At 39.7% G+C, this 17,350-nt stretch overlaps 2 protein-coding genes across 5 annotated transcripts in view; both read right to left on the reverse strand.

Moving 5' to 3' along the window:
- Nucleotides 1–11,006, reverse strand: part of rasef2 (RAS and EF-hand domain containing 2) — an 11,030-nt gene extending 24 nt beyond the window's left edge. Inside the window, exons 1-17 of one of the 2 annotated variants that reach the window (XM_077597060.1) lie at nucleotides 10,591–11,006; nucleotides 9,450–9,602; nucleotides 7,724–7,814; nucleotides 6,341–6,436; nucleotides 3,838–3,915; nucleotides 3,649–3,764; nucleotides 3,508–3,576; nucleotides 2,813–2,885; nucleotides 2,677–2,741; nucleotides 2,269–2,428; nucleotides 2,087–2,188; nucleotides 1,413–1,563; nucleotides 1,255–1,336; nucleotides 1,011–1,125; nucleotides 824–937; nucleotides 668–744; nucleotides 1–523 (exon numbers count right to left, since the gene is read on the reverse strand). The exon at nucleotides 1–523 is cut by the window's left edge and continues 24 nt beyond it. In XM_077597060.1, the coding sequence (XP_077453186.1) occupies nucleotides 421–523; nucleotides 668–744; nucleotides 824–937; nucleotides 1,011–1,125; nucleotides 1,255–1,336; nucleotides 1,413–1,563; nucleotides 2,087–2,188; nucleotides 2,269–2,428; nucleotides 2,677–2,741; nucleotides 2,813–2,885; nucleotides 3,508–3,576; nucleotides 3,649–3,764; nucleotides 3,838–3,915; nucleotides 6,341–6,436; nucleotides 7,724–7,814; nucleotides 9,450–9,602; nucleotides 10,591–10,880 (1,935 nt within the window). In that variant the 5' untranslated portion in view covers nucleotides 10,881–11,006 and the 3' untranslated portion in view covers nucleotides 1–420. Of the gene's footprint in view, nucleotides 524–667; nucleotides 745–823; nucleotides 938–1,010; nucleotides 1,126–1,254; nucleotides 1,337–1,412; nucleotides 1,564–2,086; nucleotides 2,189–2,268; nucleotides 2,429–2,676; nucleotides 2,742–2,812; nucleotides 2,886–3,507; nucleotides 3,577–3,648; nucleotides 3,765–3,837; nucleotides 3,916–6,340; nucleotides 6,437–7,723; nucleotides 7,818–9,449; nucleotides 9,603–10,590 lie in introns of both variants that reach the window. The other variant, XM_077597059.1, reaches the window with a different exon arrangement.
- A 202-nt stretch (nucleotides 11,007–11,208) lies between these two features.
- The window catches only part of LOC144071112 (semaphorin-4B-like), a 59,495-nt gene continuing 53,353 nt past the window's right edge, over nucleotides 11,209–17,350 (reverse strand). For all 3 annotated transcript variants that reach the window (XM_077595946.1, XM_077595947.1, XM_077595948.1), the window contains one exon: nucleotides 11,209–16,069. In XM_077595946.1, coding sequence (XP_077452072.1) covers nucleotides 15,297–16,069 — 773 coding nt within the window. In that variant the 3' untranslated portion in view covers nucleotides 11,209–15,296. The remainder of the gene's footprint in view (nucleotides 16,070–17,350) is intronic.

Genomic DNA, 17,350 nt, shown 5'->3' on the forward strand with positions numbered 1-17,350 from the left:
AAAAAAAGGACACTTGTTATAAAAAAAGGAAAACAAAGTGCTTTGCTCAGTGGGTGAGTTTAGACCATTTCTTAAAAAAAAAAGCGTGCAATGAGGTCGAATAAAATGGCTTAAAAATACCATATTTGTTTACCCTTCATATTTATCAAGTAAAAGTGCGGTCTCTATAATAAAAACCAAAAAACTTTGCACCCTTCCTATAATTGCCGGAAACAGTCGAAACGGCAAAAGTATTTACAAGGCAATAAATATGAAAATAGTAAAATCTGATCATATAAAGTGCACTGGCATTTTTTAACAAGACAGTGCTTTTATCCATATATTTGGACGATAGTTGATATAAAAAAATCCTTCATTGCTAATAACGAACTATAGTACAGGCATAAAAAAGTAGAATAAAAAAATGATCCTGCCTTCCAACTACAGACGACAGCATGTGCCAAAGGTCTTCTTTGCGTTGATGGCAGCCAGTTCCACCGAAGACATTTGAGGCTTCACCAATTTCACATTCTTCTTCACTTCCCTTTTTTTTCCCAAACAGAAAAGAACGGAGTCGGTCAAATTTAGAAATGTGAACCAGAACGACCAGCGCAGGTAGGAACTAGCGAGAAATAACATGGCCATGCTATGAAATGATGTACTTTTGCAATTTCTTAATGCAACCAACCTGGCCAGATGAAGCACAGCTTCCACCACGTTGGTTCCTTCTTTAGCGCTGGTTTCACAGAACAAAGCACCGTTTCTCTGGAAAAAAATAAAATAGCACAAAAGCCACTTTTTGGCAAAATGGAAAAAAAGAAAACTTTCAAAAAGGCAGTCTCACCGTGGCCAACGTTTCTCCCTCCGCCATGCTAACGCAGCGTTTAGCGGCCTCGTGTTCTCTCAAGTCCACCTTGTTGCCGATAATGCAAACGGGGACATTTTCTTCCGCGGAATCCTGAACGGAGAACAAAGCAAACGTGTTCACGTCGTCACGTTGCGCTTTCGTAAACGGGAGTGGCGAAAAGTACCCGAATCTGCTCTAGCCAGGCTCTGATGTTGAGGAAACTTTGTTCCGAAGTCACGTCGTACAAGAGCAGGATTCCTTGAGCTTTTCGTATATAAGACCTGGAGATACTCCGGAACCTGCAAAAAAAGAAAAATGCTTTTGCCATATACTATCAAAACCAGGGATGTCCCCGATGACTTCATTTTGCACGCAAGTCCGAATCGCCCCATTTTGAATCTGCCATAAATGTAAAAAGAGGGCGGCACCTTTCTTGTCCGGCCGTGTCCCAAATCTGCAGGTTGGTCTTTTGTCCATCCACCAGCATTTTCTTCATATGGAAATCCACACCTGAGAAAAAGGCAGTGCAGTTCTTGAATATGGAAGTTCAATATTTCTCTAGCGAGTCGTTCGTTCGTTCGCATACCCAGCGTGGTCTGTATGTCGTCTCTGAACTGGTTGGAAACCAGTCGCAACAGGAAGCTGGACTTGCCCGACCCGGAGTCTCCGGCCAGGGCAAGACTGTAGATCGGCATGGCGTCGTCCCCCGTGTCGCATACATCCTCACCCGCATTCTTCTAAAAAATAAGATTAGACCTACTTGATTAATAATGTGCTAGTACACATGTGTCAAAGTGGCGGCCCGGGGGCCAAATCTGGCCCGCCGTATCATTTTGTGTGGCCCGGGAAAGTAAATCATGAGTGCCGACTTTCTGTTTTAGGATGAAATTAAAATGAAGAGTATAGATGTATATTAAATTTCCTGATTTTTTCCCCCCTTTTAAATCAATCATTGTCATTTTTTAATCAATTTTTCTGTGTTTTTAGTTCCAAAATCATTTTGTAAAATCAAAAAATATATTTAAAAAAGCTAAAATAAACATTGTTTTAGATCTACAAAAAAATGAATATTCAGGGCTTTTAATCCATTTATAAAAATACAATCTAAATATTATATCTAAAATGGTCCGGGCCACATGAAATCGAGTTGACGTTAACGGGGCCCGCGAACCAACCCGAGTCTGACACCCCTGTGCTAGTATTTCTATCAAAAAAAAATGTATCCCAGGCAAAACTTTGGTCATTTTTCAGCGCACGTACCTCATTATTAAACGCAGACAACTGCTTTCGAAACATAGACGCGTTGGAGCCTGCGAAACTGTGACAAAGGGACAGCCCCGCCTCCGATTCGACGTCCAACAACTGCAAACCGGAAAGAGTTTGGATTATCCTGAGCCCGTCTTCCAAGCGTTTAGCGAAACTGGACGGCCACGACCGCCGACCTCGGCTTCGGAGTAGCTACGGTGGACCGTCTCCACGGAGTCTCGGCCGTCGTCCGTTTCCAGGTCCAGGTCCAGGTCACTGGTGTCCAAGTGCACAGAGACGCCGCTGTCCAGGTACTTGCTGGCCCACGAGGAAACGCTTGAGTTGTTCGACTCTATGCTGCAACACAGATACAAAAAAATAAAAAAATAAAAAATAAACTCAATGACTGAGAAATACTATGTTGTCTTTCTTTTTTAAGGCAAGGGATGTCAATTTCAAAATATTTTTTCTTGCAATAAAATGTGATTTTCTTTCGCAGGCCGCACAAAGTGAGGCGGCAGGCCAGATCTGGCCCCCGACCCTCTGCTTTGACACTTTGATTTTTTTCCCAAGCTAAATGAACCCATTGAACAATTTGAGCGCACCTGTCTTGCTTGCCCTGCCGTATGGGCTTCATCCTTCGAGCTGGGACAACATCATTTAAAGGGATCTGCGTTAATGAGAAACTTTTTGTCAAGATTGGCGTGGAAATTCGACATTTTGGAGGGACCGCGAGCTTACCTTGCGTTTTGCTTCAGACGCCAAAGTGGCGCGCAGGCTCTCGTTGCTGTCGTACAGTTGCTGGTTTCTGTCCCTGTAAGCACATTTTACAAAAGTTACAAAAAATGATACGTTTTTTTCCTCCCAGCATGGTCAAAAAAGAAAAGGCATTTTCTTGGTTTTAGTGTTTGGACACAGTTGCTTCTCTGGAAAGTATCTATTATGTAATTTCCAATTATTATGATTATTATTAAACTCTGGGCAGCACTTCACTGTGTCCACGTGATGGCAGCAAAAACAAGATGTAAAGCATGACGCCAAGCTACAAATTTGGGAAATTCCAAGCTCATGTTTTAGGAAGAGTTTCTCATTTTCATTTTTCAGTTTCATTTCCTCATTTCACTTGTCAAACACTGTATTCTTAAAACTAAGACGCACTTTTGGTAGGGCCATTTTTAAAATTTTATCAGAAACCAACAACAAACATAGCTCCAAGTCACAATAGTAAAATGAATACCAGTAGGTTAAATAGGCATTTGTGAACATAGCCATTTTTCATGTAACCAAAAAGACTGTCGGTGGTCAGTGAGGAAAAAAATATATACATTTACGAGCCACACTTGAGAATTGGTCGCAGGCCGAACCAAAGGATGAAAAAGAAGTGCGTCTTATAGTCGGGAAAATCGGCTTATTTCAAAAAAGGAGTGAAAACTTACTGCAAAATCTGAATCTGACTGCCATAAGTCTCGTACTCGATCACCATCCTCTTCAACTGGTTGGTTTCCCTGAGAAAAAGGAATAAGCAAGATGAATTAAAAAATAAAACTGACAGAATGAAATCAAATGATGTGGCTCACCGTTCGTGCTGCGCCCGTTCGTCGGCCAGGTAGTTCTTCACCTTGTCCAGCTCCGAGTGCAGGGTGCCGATGCTGGTTTGCGCCTCCAGCAGGGACGAGCGCAGCTGCGCGTTTTCCTGAACCAGCATGACGGCCAAACCGCGGTGAGAGATCCACGAGCACGCTTCTTCAGCATCCGACTGAACCCACCTGCGAGATTTTGCCGATATGTTTGTTGACTTTAAGCTCCGCCTCCTTGGAATGTGCCATCTGAGACTCCTCCTGGCTCTGTCCAAAACAAGTGAAAAAGCAACACGTCTTAGAACTTGTATCGGCGCACACCTCTGTGGTTGACAAATTACTTCATTTTCTATAATTGGAATCAAATCTGATTACAAGACTGCTTTCATCAACTTGTCGGTTACCATTGATAGCAGTATAATGAGATGTTTTTGATTGTACATTTTTTTAAATGATTGGTTGTGAATAAATCCAAATTTAAAAAAAAATGAAAAGGAGAAACACTGGTTATGAGACTCCAATAATATCCTTAAGTTGCCAAATAATGAAATAGAATGAATGGGTAAGCTTTTTGTTTTTGGAAAAAACAAACATTAACATTTTAAATAAAAACATCAGTTATTATCTTTTTCATTTGGGCATTAAAAGAAAAACTTTTCAGGTAAAATGGAATACATTTCCTGTTTTGTCCTCATAAATAAAGAGACTGAGCTTCAATTAAATTAAAAAAAAGAAGGTATATTTACGATGAGCGGCAGGTGATTGTGACAGACGTCCAATTCTTTTAAATTGAAAAGATTGGCTGGGAATGCTTGCATGTATCAGTCAAAGGCATTAAAAGATGATTTTTGTTGTCAGTGTGCACAGCTTTTGTCCCCAGGAAATTCCAGTAAATGGAAGGACCGATTACCACTCGAGGCTAATTTAGAAGCAGACAAACAGGTCGGTCACACCATCCGCAAGCGAGATTGCTCACAAACCGGCAGATCCACAAACTCAAGCCGAATTAACTTACTATTTGATTGTTAAAATGTATTTGTTAAAAAGTAGAACAATCGGTCGGCCTCAATTGAAACAAAAGATAAAACAGCGTTTATTGTCATTGTACACTCCTGTTCTGTGCTAGACCGATAAAAACAAAAGAGCAAACAGTTGAGGTGCATGTAGAAAAAGAAAATACCATATTTGCACGACTATAAGGCGCACATAAGTCTTAAATTTTCTCCAAAATAGACAGGGCGCCTTATAATCCAGTGCGCTTTATATATGGACCAATACTAAAATTGTTATCACGATAAAATAAAATAAATCAGTCGATGGGACAACTACGACAAGCAGCCCTCGACTCTACTATTTTCCCGTAGATAAAGTACTGCGCAGTGACTGCTGGGATATATAGTTTTTTTTTGTTAATACACCCAATGGATTGTGGCCTGGCGATCGGCATCAACACAGTTGCGAACCTTAGAAGAGAGCCTTGGAATAGTTACGCTAGCTACTAGCTAGCTACTATTTGCGAATGGATTGTGGCCGCCTGGACGAACGTATTAAACTCAGCGTTTTCGATGACTCATTTGGACAATTGTTCAATTCGGACACAGAAAATGAGGACTTTGATGGTTTTGTGGGTGATGATGACGACGTGAGTACATTGTAAAATGGCTAAATAAAGTACAACCTGAGTCTTGCTTCCGTTGCCTTTTTAAAAACGTGTTTTTAGCGTGCGGGTGTAGCGTGCATTTGGTGCATGTAGCACCAAATGAGTGTGTTCGCCGTTGTAGTATACTGATACTATTAGTGCAAAGTTACCACAGCCGTCAACCTGGGTGTATTGACAAAAGGACTATATATCCCAGCAGTCACTGCACACCGGAAATAGCGTCTGGGGCTGCTTTCGTAGACAGCGCTATTACGGTTCGATAATCATCCATAAATAATACATATATGCCATGCCTGGCTGCGTCTAAAAGAACGGTGCGTCCTTTGTGTGTGTAAAATACAGAAATAGCATTCGTGATTGACACTCCGGCTAAAAATACGATGCGCCGAATAGTCGTGAAAATACGGTAATCATGAATACAAAAACAAAAAGATAAACTAGATGGAAAGCATAAAAGTTATTGTGAGTGTGTAATGTTTCACAAACATCGACGGTGATAAGTGTCAAAAGCAAAAGTGACGCCGCTCACTTTTCCATGTCATTATCAAATTTATCGTTCCATTGGATAATTTGCTCTCATTCAGCCAGTCAGACAAATCTGGCTCTGGTTTACATTCTGGAGTCAAAGACAACACGCCACATGTTGTTTCCAGTTGGAAAACGTCAAACCAGAAAAACACGCGGCCATTATGTGATCACGGAAAAATTTCAAAGTTATTTTTAATCTCCACCTGACACTGGATTTGCTCAATTAAATCCGCCAGATTACACGTAGCAAAATTCAGTGTCATTCAAAATAAACTTCATCTATAAAAATTTCGTTAGTTTCATACATTTTTGGATTCTTTAAAACTATTTAAAATAAATAAATCCACTTGGAGCAGATACTAGGGGGGAAAGGTCTTTCAGTGCCTTTGGCAAAAATCCAATTGACCTCATGACAATAAATGTGGTAGTGCAAACACAAATGGAATCTTTTGTGATCAAATCTCAATATTAAGATACAACTTTTTAGCATTGACTGAAACTTACCAATAGTAGTCGGTCCACGGTGACCTGCATGTCCGCAATGCGATTCTCGTGTTTCAGCTGCATGTTGCACATCCTTTCTTCCATTTTCTTGCGCTCCTTTGAACACAAAAAAAGCCAAACCGTCAAGAGGACAAAAAGCTGAAAAAGAATCTTGAGGCAATGCATCGCACAATCAATATTGGTTCATCATTGTATGAAATTCCCTTTAGCATAGCTCCATCTAGTTGATGTATAACACCCCCCCTAACCCAGGGGTGTCAGACTCGGGTTGGTTCGCAGGCCGCGTTAACGTCAATTCCATTTCATGTGGGCCGGACCATTTTAGATAAAATATTTAGCTTTTTTTTATAAATGGATTAAAATTCCTGAATATTCCGTTTTTTATAGATCTAAAACAACGTTTATTTTAGCTTTTTTATATATATTTTTAGATTTTACAAAATGATTTTTTAAACTAAAAATACAGAAAAAATGGATTAAAAATGACAATGATTGATTTAAAAGGGGGAAAATCAGGAAATTTAATATACATCTATACTCCTTATTTTAATTTGATCCTAAAACAGAAAGTCGGCACTCATGATTTACTTTCCCGGGCCACACAAAATGATGCGGCTGGCCAAATTTGGCCCCCGGGCCGCCACTTTGACACATGTGCTCTACACCATGGACCAAGGGTGTCAGACTCGGATTGGTTCGCGGGCTGCTTTAACGTCAACTTGATTTCACGTGGGCCAGACCATTTTAGATATAATATTTAGAATTTTATTTATTTATAAATGGATTTAAAGCCCTGAATATTCAGTTTTTTATAGATCCAAAACAATGTTTATTTTAGCGTTTTTAAAATATATTTTTAGATTTTACAAATTGATTTTTGAACTAAAAAGGATTAAAAAATAACAATTATTGATTTAAAAGGGGGAAAATCAGGAAATTTTATATAGGTGCCCTAACCAATACTACTACTACTACTACAGCTCTATCTAGTGGATGTATAACAATCCCCTACAAACACTAATGCGTCTTATAAATTAGTGCACCGTATATATGAAACAAAATTTTAAAAGGTAGGCCATTCGCGATGGAATTTCATTTTTCAAAATGACGTCCTTTTGTATGACGCATTCTTGCCACTCTTGGAAAAAAAACGTTCATTTTTTTTAAGCGAGCATTAGCAGAATTGAGCAAGTATACAGTCCACCATTTTAGTAGTGGATTCAGGATAACATTCACAGAGGCGTCACTGAGATGTTGCAGCAGCCAATGAGAAATCTCAACTGAAAATGTACAAAACTGCATTTTTACACATTGGTCTTATTGGATTTTTAAAAAGTTCACTTTTTTTGGCCCCCCCTGTATTTACTGGCACGAGATGCTAACCTCAATTCTCACTCTTTCCTCCGTGGCCGCAAGTTGCGTTTGCATGTCGTCCTCCAGCTCGGACAGTTGGCTGCTGTTCATGTCTTCCACCCTGCTTCGGGGAAAAAACAAAATAATAATAGTTTGAGGAACGAGCGAGCCGGCTTTGAAAAAGCAGCGTGGCCTCAAATGGAAAAGTCCAAATGAGGAAACATCGTGCGAATGCCAAGCGGCGAGGATGACAAAAAAACAGGTAGGACGACGCTGACGTCCTCGAGGAAGGAATTTTACTTCTGCCCCGCCTGTGGTGTCCGTCAAAAGTGAGTTTAATCGAGGCTGACTTGTTCAATTGAAAAAGGGTTGTTCACGTGCTTCTAATCACGCGATTGACAAGATATTTTTTTGTTGAAATTATGTAACTCTAAAGCACTGTGTCAAAGTGGCGGCCCGGGGGCCAAATCTGGCCCGCCGCATCATTTTGTGTGACCCGGGAAAGTAAATCATGAGTGCCAACTTTCTGTTTTAGGATCAAATTAAAATGAAGAGTATAGATGTTTATGAAATTTCCTGATTGTCCCCCTTTTAAATCAATCATTGTCATTTTTAATCAATTTTTTCTGTGTTTTTTGTTCAAAGATAATCTTGTAAAATCTAAAAATATATTTAAAAAGATAAAATAAACATTGTTTTAGATCTATAAAAAACTGAATAATCAGGGTTTTTAATCCAGTTCTTTTAATCCATTTATTAAAAAAAATCTAAATATTATATCTAAAATGGTGCGGCCCACGTGAAATCAAGGTGACGTTAAAGCGGCCCGCAAACCAACCCGAGTCTGACACCCTTGCTCTAAACTGAGTTCCAGGAAACAAATTATTTTTCTACCACAGTGTTTTTGTTTTGTAGTCATTCTCACCGTGTAATTAAATGGAGCCTAAAAATGGAAAAACGAATGAGCAAGGTGTCTTTGGAATGCATATTTATGAATAAATTTTCGCAATGATTGTTGTGTCCTCCAAAAAATTATAATAATAATTTATAGTGGGGGAAAAAAATCACAAAGTAGTGAATTTGTGATAAGTAAAGAAGCGATAATCAAGGAATTACTCAGTATACTGTACTGTAAAAGACATTAAACTACTTGAAAGTGGAAAGAAATCCCCCAAAGACGGCGGGGTCGCCTCAGTGCACCTGCACAACGAGTTGCTTAAAAAAAATGGGAGAGCGAGTTCGGGTTTGTTTACAATCATTAGATAGCTGAGACTAATAACTCCATCTGCTGCTTAATTATTAAGTAAAAAAGCCACTACTAGTGCTGTCATTTTGGAAAATTTAAGCGTTAAGGACCAATGTTCAACTTTTTGAATTCCTGGTCAAGTGTGATCAAATGGTATCATTTTACCAATTTTATTTTATTTTTTTAATTTATTTTTTTTTTTTTACACGGGACAGTCGGAAGAAGTTTTGAGGGAAATGCCCTCATTTTGTGAATGTAGAGTAGGGGTGTCAGGCTCGGGTTGGTTTGCGGGCCGCTTTAACGTCAACTTGATTTCACGTGGGCCGGACCATTTTAGATATAATATTTAGATTTTATTTTTTATAAATGGATTAAAAGAACTGGATTAAAAGCCCTGAATATTCAGTTTTTTTTTATTGATTTCTAAAACAATGTTCATTTTAGCTTTTTTAATATATTTTTAGATTTTACAAAATGATTTTTGAACTAAAAACACAGACAGTTTCTCACCGCCTCAAACTGGCCTCCAGTTGGAAGCATTCCAGTCTGTAGTCCAGGCTTTGGCTGACCACAGAGCGGACGACTTCCTCGTACTGCTGCAGCAGGCCGGCGTTGGCACGGGTCTGAAGAACCTGGTGAAGGTCCGCAAGCTGTTCCCTCAGACTGCACCACACGGAGAAGACACATAGACGTTAAAAGCCACTTGGAGCTCAAACAGTACCACATAAGTTCATAGAAATGATCAATGCTAGCAAGATATTGTCTGAATAGCCTTTGTTCAATTCAAAACAAATTGTGCAATATCATAACATTGACGCGAAATGACAAAAATAGGAATAAGAACTAAAGTCATTATTTTCCTCATCCAATTTGAATATTCTTTTACAAAACCGATTGACACAGTCACAAAGGAAATCATTTAAGAATGTTCATCGTTGTTCGTTCTCGGTGATGAATTCCTGACTTGATTTGGAATGCTGCTAGAAATAGCATCTTTGTTATAAAACAGGGCGCTTCCAACCAGGCTTGATGAAATTATAGCCTTTAGTTGTATGTTTTTTGTTGATTACAGGTTTTCTGCATTCCAATGATATTACCCAGTGAATTATTTTGTGACGACGCGAAATGATTCAACAATCAAATATTATACATTTTATTTTTTAATTTAAATTATACATTATACAACCAATTCAGGGTGTTCCCCCGTCTACTGCCCATAGTTGGCTGGGTTAGGCTGCAGCACCCCCGCGACTCTTGCGAGGATAAGATAAACGAAAAAAACCAAGTTATTTTTTTGTTTACTTTTGTTTTTAGCAACAACAAAAAATCAATTTTAAGAATTATTAACTCAAAACGAAAAAAGTCCAATTCATTTAAACTGTTAGGTGCGCGTGTGAATGCTAATTTTTCAGTGTTTTTGACTGTTTTTGATGTCCAATTCGTTTTGGCTTAATGTTCGAGCACTATAAAAGTATTTTCAGAGCAAATTTTAAAGTAAAAAAAAACACCAACTTGAATGCAAAGTATTTTCAGAACAAATTTTAAAGTAAAAAAAACACCAACTTGAATGCAAGTTTCTTTAACGATGCTCGGTTTTCACCCCGATTAGCGTTTAACTAACTGCCGACCACTTGACCGGAACAGAGCTCACCTTTCGGACAGCACTCCGTCGATATCGAACCGAGCCGCAAACGCCATTCCCGGGCCGGCCGTGGAGGAATCCGTCCCCAGAGGCTGTAAAAACTCGTGAAACCTGCCCGAGAACCTTCCGAAGTCGATGCAGCCGTCGTCGTCCACGCCGAACTTGCCGAACAATGTTTGGACCTCGGAGTCGGGCACGTTGAGCTCACGGCACACCACCGCGAAGTCCTCGAACTCAATTTTACCGGACTGGTTAACGTCACATGCGCAAAAGAGATTTTGGAGGCGTTTGGGTTCCATTTTTCACGCAATGGACACTTTAAAAACGCCAAGTGGCGACTTCATTTGCAAAAGAATAGCAAAAAGTTTAGCGCACCTGTGTCGACGAAGAAACGTCACATGGGCGGCCCTTCAAGGGATTAAAGGGACCGCACTTCCGCTTCCGGAAAAAAAAGTATTTTGAAGGTGAACGTGGCCACCTGATTCGCCTAAAAAACGTCACGTGGGCGGGCCTTCCACAGACGAAAGGGACAACACTTCCGCTTCCGGCTAAAATGTGACGTCTTCTGTTTGTTTTCCTTCACCACTACAATACCGCTTATAGTATTTGATTGTTTTCCACGCCCAATGAATCGTTTTGAACTTTATTTGGAAAATGAAAATAAAGTGCCTTTTTTTTCATATGCAATACAAAAACTGAAAAAACAACAACAGTTATAATACAAAAAATACATTTGTACCATTTCCTTTTTTCGCTTTACACTGGCTTTACAAAACATTTTGCACATTTTGTAATTACATTAAATGTCATATTTAAAGGCCTGACAATAGTGTTTCATTTGAAGAAGTGACTTGACATGTGCCCCGGGAAATGATCTAACGACCACTTAATTGGTCCCCAAATGATTAAAACTAACGTAATGTGTACCTCTTCCTCTCTCCATGCCGATAATACAAAGCGAAAGTCAGTACAAAGAAATGATTCGATAAATTGTGCTACAATAATCTTTTTTTGTTATACAGTGGTGCCTTGACATGAAAGTTGCATTTATTTTCTTTCCACACTTGTAACTCAGAACACTCAAATCACCTTACCCTAAAATGGATAAAATGCAATTAATTCCCGTCTAAAAGGTTTAATTATTAAAATAACCTATTTTATATTTCATATATCAATACAGAGAATATAAAAGAACCCAATATTTGCTGCAGTTCACTGAGCATTGGACTGCTCCCTAACATGTGCACACTTTGACCACTGGGGGCAGTAGGCAGTAACAGCAAATTGATATATACTTTAGAAAAAGTCATATTCATCAACCTTCGCAGAGGTTACATAATATATACGAGTTTACGGATGTTATGACAGTTTTTCTGAATTGCTGCTTGTTGTAATTTCTTCCATAAAAATTTGCTTGCAACTCAAAGCAAAAAAAGGCCAACTAGGGTCACTCATATCTTAAGGCACCACTGTATGCTTTATGTTTGGAGGGATAAATAAAATTAATCCTGCCATTTTTAACACTTTGGCTGCCATTGATAGGATTAAAAAAACATATTTTTCCTTGCTTTTCCGTGCATCTACATGTGATAAATTCAATTATTTCACAGTAGAAGGACAATTGAACGCCACACAACTGTACATCTATTATCATTTTGAGAAGGCCAACAAATGTTCCCTCTATTATGGTGGCCATCTTGGTTTTTTTGTAGTACTCCCCTCTACTCATGACGTTATTTTACTGCCGTATCGGTACCGATACCAGTATCTGGGAAACTTTATAGTATAATACCGTGGTTATCTGTGTTTGACATATGAAAATCAGCAAGTGGTTATTTGTTTGCTACGCAACAAAGATTGGAAAAAAAACAACCTCACGAGATAATTTATAGAATTATAGAAAATTATTCTCGTCTCTTGATTGCAGTCATTAAAAGGCATTAAAAATGAAAAGAGCCATGACTGGCTACGGCTTCTTTACATCTTGTGTAAAATACTCTTTGCATCTCTCTGTCACTTTAAAAATAAAAATAAAAACATCTTTCAGTGTCCGTGCACAAGTAAAATGCAGAAGTTTCTCGAAGTGAACACAAGACAGTGGTGAAATGCTAAAAGTGTATGAATAGAATGACCAAGCAGAGTGTAAAAACACAATAAAAATGTATTATTTCCCTTTGAGAACATGGCAATACATCCATTTGGCCACGTGTAAATTTCTAGGCTGAGACTTAGAATGATTGTATTGGACTCTATGGAATCGTGTCACCTGCATTTCGTAAATATTACAGTCATCGTTGGTGAGTATTGCAGTGCCATTGTTTAATTTTAAGGTGACGGTGATGGTATCGTGTTTGTGCTTACACACGAGGAGAGATCATTATCATTCCTTTACAACTTGCATAGAGCGCCTGTTGATACCTGAATAAGCTTTTAATCCCTCGTAATATTTGATGGGGAAAAAATGGACAAACTGATTTGTAAGCTCGCCACTTTCATATTTAAAGGGAGAGACAACCCTGACATTTTATAGCTAATATACTGGTTTAACTGTTATGTTTGCTGTTTGAGTCATTTTTTTAATGAGGATTGTCCGATATATCGGCCCATTTATGAATTAAATTCTTTTTTAGAATTATATCAGCCGATACATAGCCAGTAGAAAAGGATAAGTTATGTTCATATTTTGATTTTGCCTCACGAGTGGCCAATGTTATTGAAGTAGCAGAAGAAAATTGTAATTAATTGTTGTAAATAATTGTGTTGCATCAAATATCGGTTTACAAAATCGGCTCTTTTTTAACCCATAATCAATCTCTAACAATGAAATATTATTAATGCTATTGAAAAAACGAACAATTTGGGATGCTCTTATTTGATTGGCTAAATAAAATAGCATATGGCTAGAAAAAAATATTTAAAACAAAAAAAATGAAATCCTGTTTTTCAACAATTTAAATAAGAATCTTTCCAGTGATAGACCGGTTATACAACAAAAGTTTTGATCTCGCTATTATACCATGAAAAACAAGGTTTTTAACTTTTCAAGACTTTTCAAGGCTATTTAACAGCATATTTTGTCGTGTGGGAAATCAAAACCATTTTATTATGATTTGAAGCATTTGTTTGGTTAATTTAAATGTATGACGGCAGTATTTTTGCTATAATAAATGAGTATCGGTCTGGAAAAAATAATCTTAGCGGTCGATGTATCATTCTTTCTCAGGTGTTGTCTCGCCCTTTGATCCCGTTTTGGCGATAGACGTCCAATTCACCTGAAGACGGAGGGTTGGCAGCGAAGGATCGCTTTTAGCGTGGCGTCTTAGGAAATAGTTTGCGAGTTGACCTTTGACCTTGCGACAGTACAGCAGATAAGTGCATAGCCTCAGTGAATGCTTCAAGCGTGAATGGCAGATCATAAAAATAAAGTATGAATTGTTTCATATGGGAGTGTGAAAATGGGTAGAAAATCTCTCTTCAATGTGAAATGATTAAGGACGGACTGAGAGGTAACAATATATAGTCAACATGTGCTTTTGTTGGAATCCTCCTGGGCGTGGGAAGTTTTTTTTGTTTTTTTTAATCAAGGAGTGTCCCTTTTTTAATTATTTTTTTTAACTTCCTTAGTTTGTCCTTGGCGGAGGTCCTCGTGCACAATTTACATTCCGTTTTTTTTTTTAGCTGTACGCCAAAGCACCAAAATGTCTGAAGGCGGTCAGAATGCGCAAAAGCAAATGTTCATGGACCACGAAAAAGGACGGAAGCGTATTAATGCCACGCAAAAATAAGACTGGTCAAATCAAATCAAAATTGTCATGTCTTTACATCATTGTTATGAATTTGTTGGTTTTTGCATGATAGCATCAGACAAAAACAGAATGGTCAGGTTTTTACGTTGTGAAAACATGATAAATATCATGTAACCATGTGATAACTATCATGTAAAAACATGATAACTAAGCTCTAAAACCATAATTTTAATATAAAAAAAGTAACTACCGAGTAGAAAAAAAAAAAAAAAAAAAAAGTGAAACATTAATTGTTTTTGGATGCTGGCGTCGGTTACATTTATAATGATCAGGATTTACATGATAGTATCATAAAAACATGAGAATTGTCATGGAAATACATGACAATTATTGTAAGTGTGATAACTATAATGTAAAAATGTGATAACCTATACAACTGTAATTATCATTCAGCATGATAAGTATCATAAAAAAAACGTGAAAACCTGATCATTATCATTTAAGACCGTGACTTTTTGCTATAATTATCACAATACTTGAAATGGTGAGTTTTATATGAAAATGTTATAGCTATGAAAAAATGTGTCCGCTATTGTGTAAAAACAGAACATTTACTAATTATTATTACGATACTTGAAATGGTCGCAGTATTACTTGATGGTAATTTGTAAAAATTATGTTTTGACATAATACTATGATGTGAAAACAATCTAATAATCACGTAAAAAAATGACTTTTACTTATAATTATCACTATACTCTGGTTAACATTTTACCTGACAGCATCATGAAAAAAAGGTGATTTTATCCTGTTTTGCATGGTAAAATTATGTGAAAAAGTTCTAACTTTCACGTGAAAGAGTGACACTGGACTTTTTTTTTTTGTATAATGTGGCCTCAATACGTTTCCGCGGAAACAGGACAAAAGTGCAAAATGTGATCAAATGTTTTCCCGCGAAGCTCCTCATCTTTACACCACCGAGTCTTTAATCTCCGATCCCAGTCGGACTCGCGGTCGCGGGCTGGTGGACGAAATCTCCACGCGGCTCTCCCGCGGATCCCGCCGCCTCCCGTCCGACTCCTTGCCGTCGTCCGGCGACGAGCACTCGCGCGTCGGCGTCGGCGTGGTGGTGGTCCCGCCCGCGTAGACGTCGTGGAGCGTCTGGTAGCCCTTGTGCTCGGCCGCCGAGACGGCCGGTGCGTTACCGTTGAGCGGCAGGTTCTCGGCGGGCTTGGGCTTCCTCTGTTGCGCGTTGGGGCGCTCGCCCTCTTTCAACACCGCCTTGACGTGATCGCGGTTCCTGTACACGGCGAACAGGGAGAAGACCAGCAAGGAGAACGCCAGGAGCGCGCAGACCACGATGAGTTCGTTCCAGTAGGTCTTGGCGTCGATCCGCGGCGAGCCGGCCTCGCCGGGGACCAGGACGAAGCGGTCCCGCGAGGCCGGGGGAGCGGGCGTGGGGCCCCTCCGGGCGCCGCCTTGCCTTTGCCGTCCAGACTCGGCCAGGACGCAGTAGTTGGCCAGGAGCTGGCGGAAGCCCTCCTCCACCGACCAGCACTCGTAGGTGGCTCGGCGGTCCGCCTGGGCGACGACCACGAGCCCCCCGTCCGGGCCGGGGTAGTGAAAGTGAGCGGAGGTCTCGCCGAACGCCCACGAGCGCTCGGCTAGGTTGGAGCGCGTCTGGCAGGGGAGGACTTGGAAGGTGTTGGCGGGGATGACGATGGTCTGGCAGGACGGCGTTCCTGCGGGATGACACATTTTGTATTCAGGTCGTCTTTTTAACGCACGTGGAAACGACGACGAAAAAAACCCGACTGGGTTTCGGCTTGCGTTGACGATATCCCGGAAAGGATGGGTTTATTTTTGTCAGTTTCCTTTTTATAAAAAGGAAGAAAATGAATCCAGTGCAACTTGCCAAAAGTTTGAAATTGCTAGAAATAGTTTTTTTTGGGGCTGGAGGAAAAATGAAGAGAAAATTGTGAGCTTCACGCCAAAGAGACAAAAGGTGATATAAAAAAATGAATGAAGTGGATGTTGGTCGTCAATGGCAGGTAAGGAATAAAAATACAACTATAAATAAGATCATTCTGTTTTAGAAGAAGAATAACCAAAGTGTATTTTTGTTTCGAACCCTTTCAGAGAGTAAACATGGGGAATTATCGTATTTTCTGGAGTATAAGTCACACATTTTTGGAGTTTGGCTGGGCCTGCGACTTATGTCTTTTTTTCCCCACTCTGACCCTCATGAATGTCATGTTTTATAGTCTTAAATCATCCAAAAAACTGTTAATATGTTACAATAATGTGCCTATTATGAAATGAGACCTATTGACGGCAATCCATTTCAACGGCAGACAGAGAGTTAAACTATGTGACATCAAGAGATTTATTAATTAAAAAAATCAATAAAATTTCACCAAAATGCACACGGGTCAAACTAGTTTGACTGCCTGTCTTTATTTGTATTCTCTGTTTCAATGTACAGTGGTACCTCGTCATACGACCGTTCGTCATACGGAATGCTCGTCTTACGGGGGAAATTTCGATCGAATAATTCGCCCGTGATGCGGTCAAAATTTCGTTATGCGACCAAGCCAGGTGGCCATGGCATTTTTTTTTGCATATCTTTCGTGTACGTATAACAATATTTACGAGCACCGGATGAGCTATTCAGACCAGGAAACGCACAACGCCCATGCGCGGGGAAAAGAGGGCTTTCTGGGTAATGAAGTATACTCGTGCTCGCAACAGCATCCCCGGGGATGCGAACACAGATGCTACAAGCTAAAAGGAGCCGCTAGCCAGCGCCCCCGAAGCTACCATATAAGATAAAAGACTCTGCTCGTTGGCTGCTCATAAGAACATCGGGGGCACTGGCTCGCAACAGCATCCCCGGTAGAAACTCTATCATAGTCGCCGTTCGAGGGGATGCAAACACAGATGCTACAAGCTAAAAGGAGCCGCTAGCCAGCGCCCCTGTAGCTCGCATGAGCAGCGGGGCGATCGCTGATAAGACTGCTTGC

Source organism: Stigmatopora argus, chromosome 3, assembly GCF_051989625.1.
Source record: "Stigmatopora argus isolate UIUO_Sarg chromosome 3, RoL_Sarg_1.0, whole genome shotgun sequence".
In the NCBI taxonomy this organism is placed as follows: domain Eukaryota; kingdom Metazoa; phylum Chordata; class Actinopteri; order Syngnathiformes; family Syngnathidae; genus Stigmatopora; species Stigmatopora argus.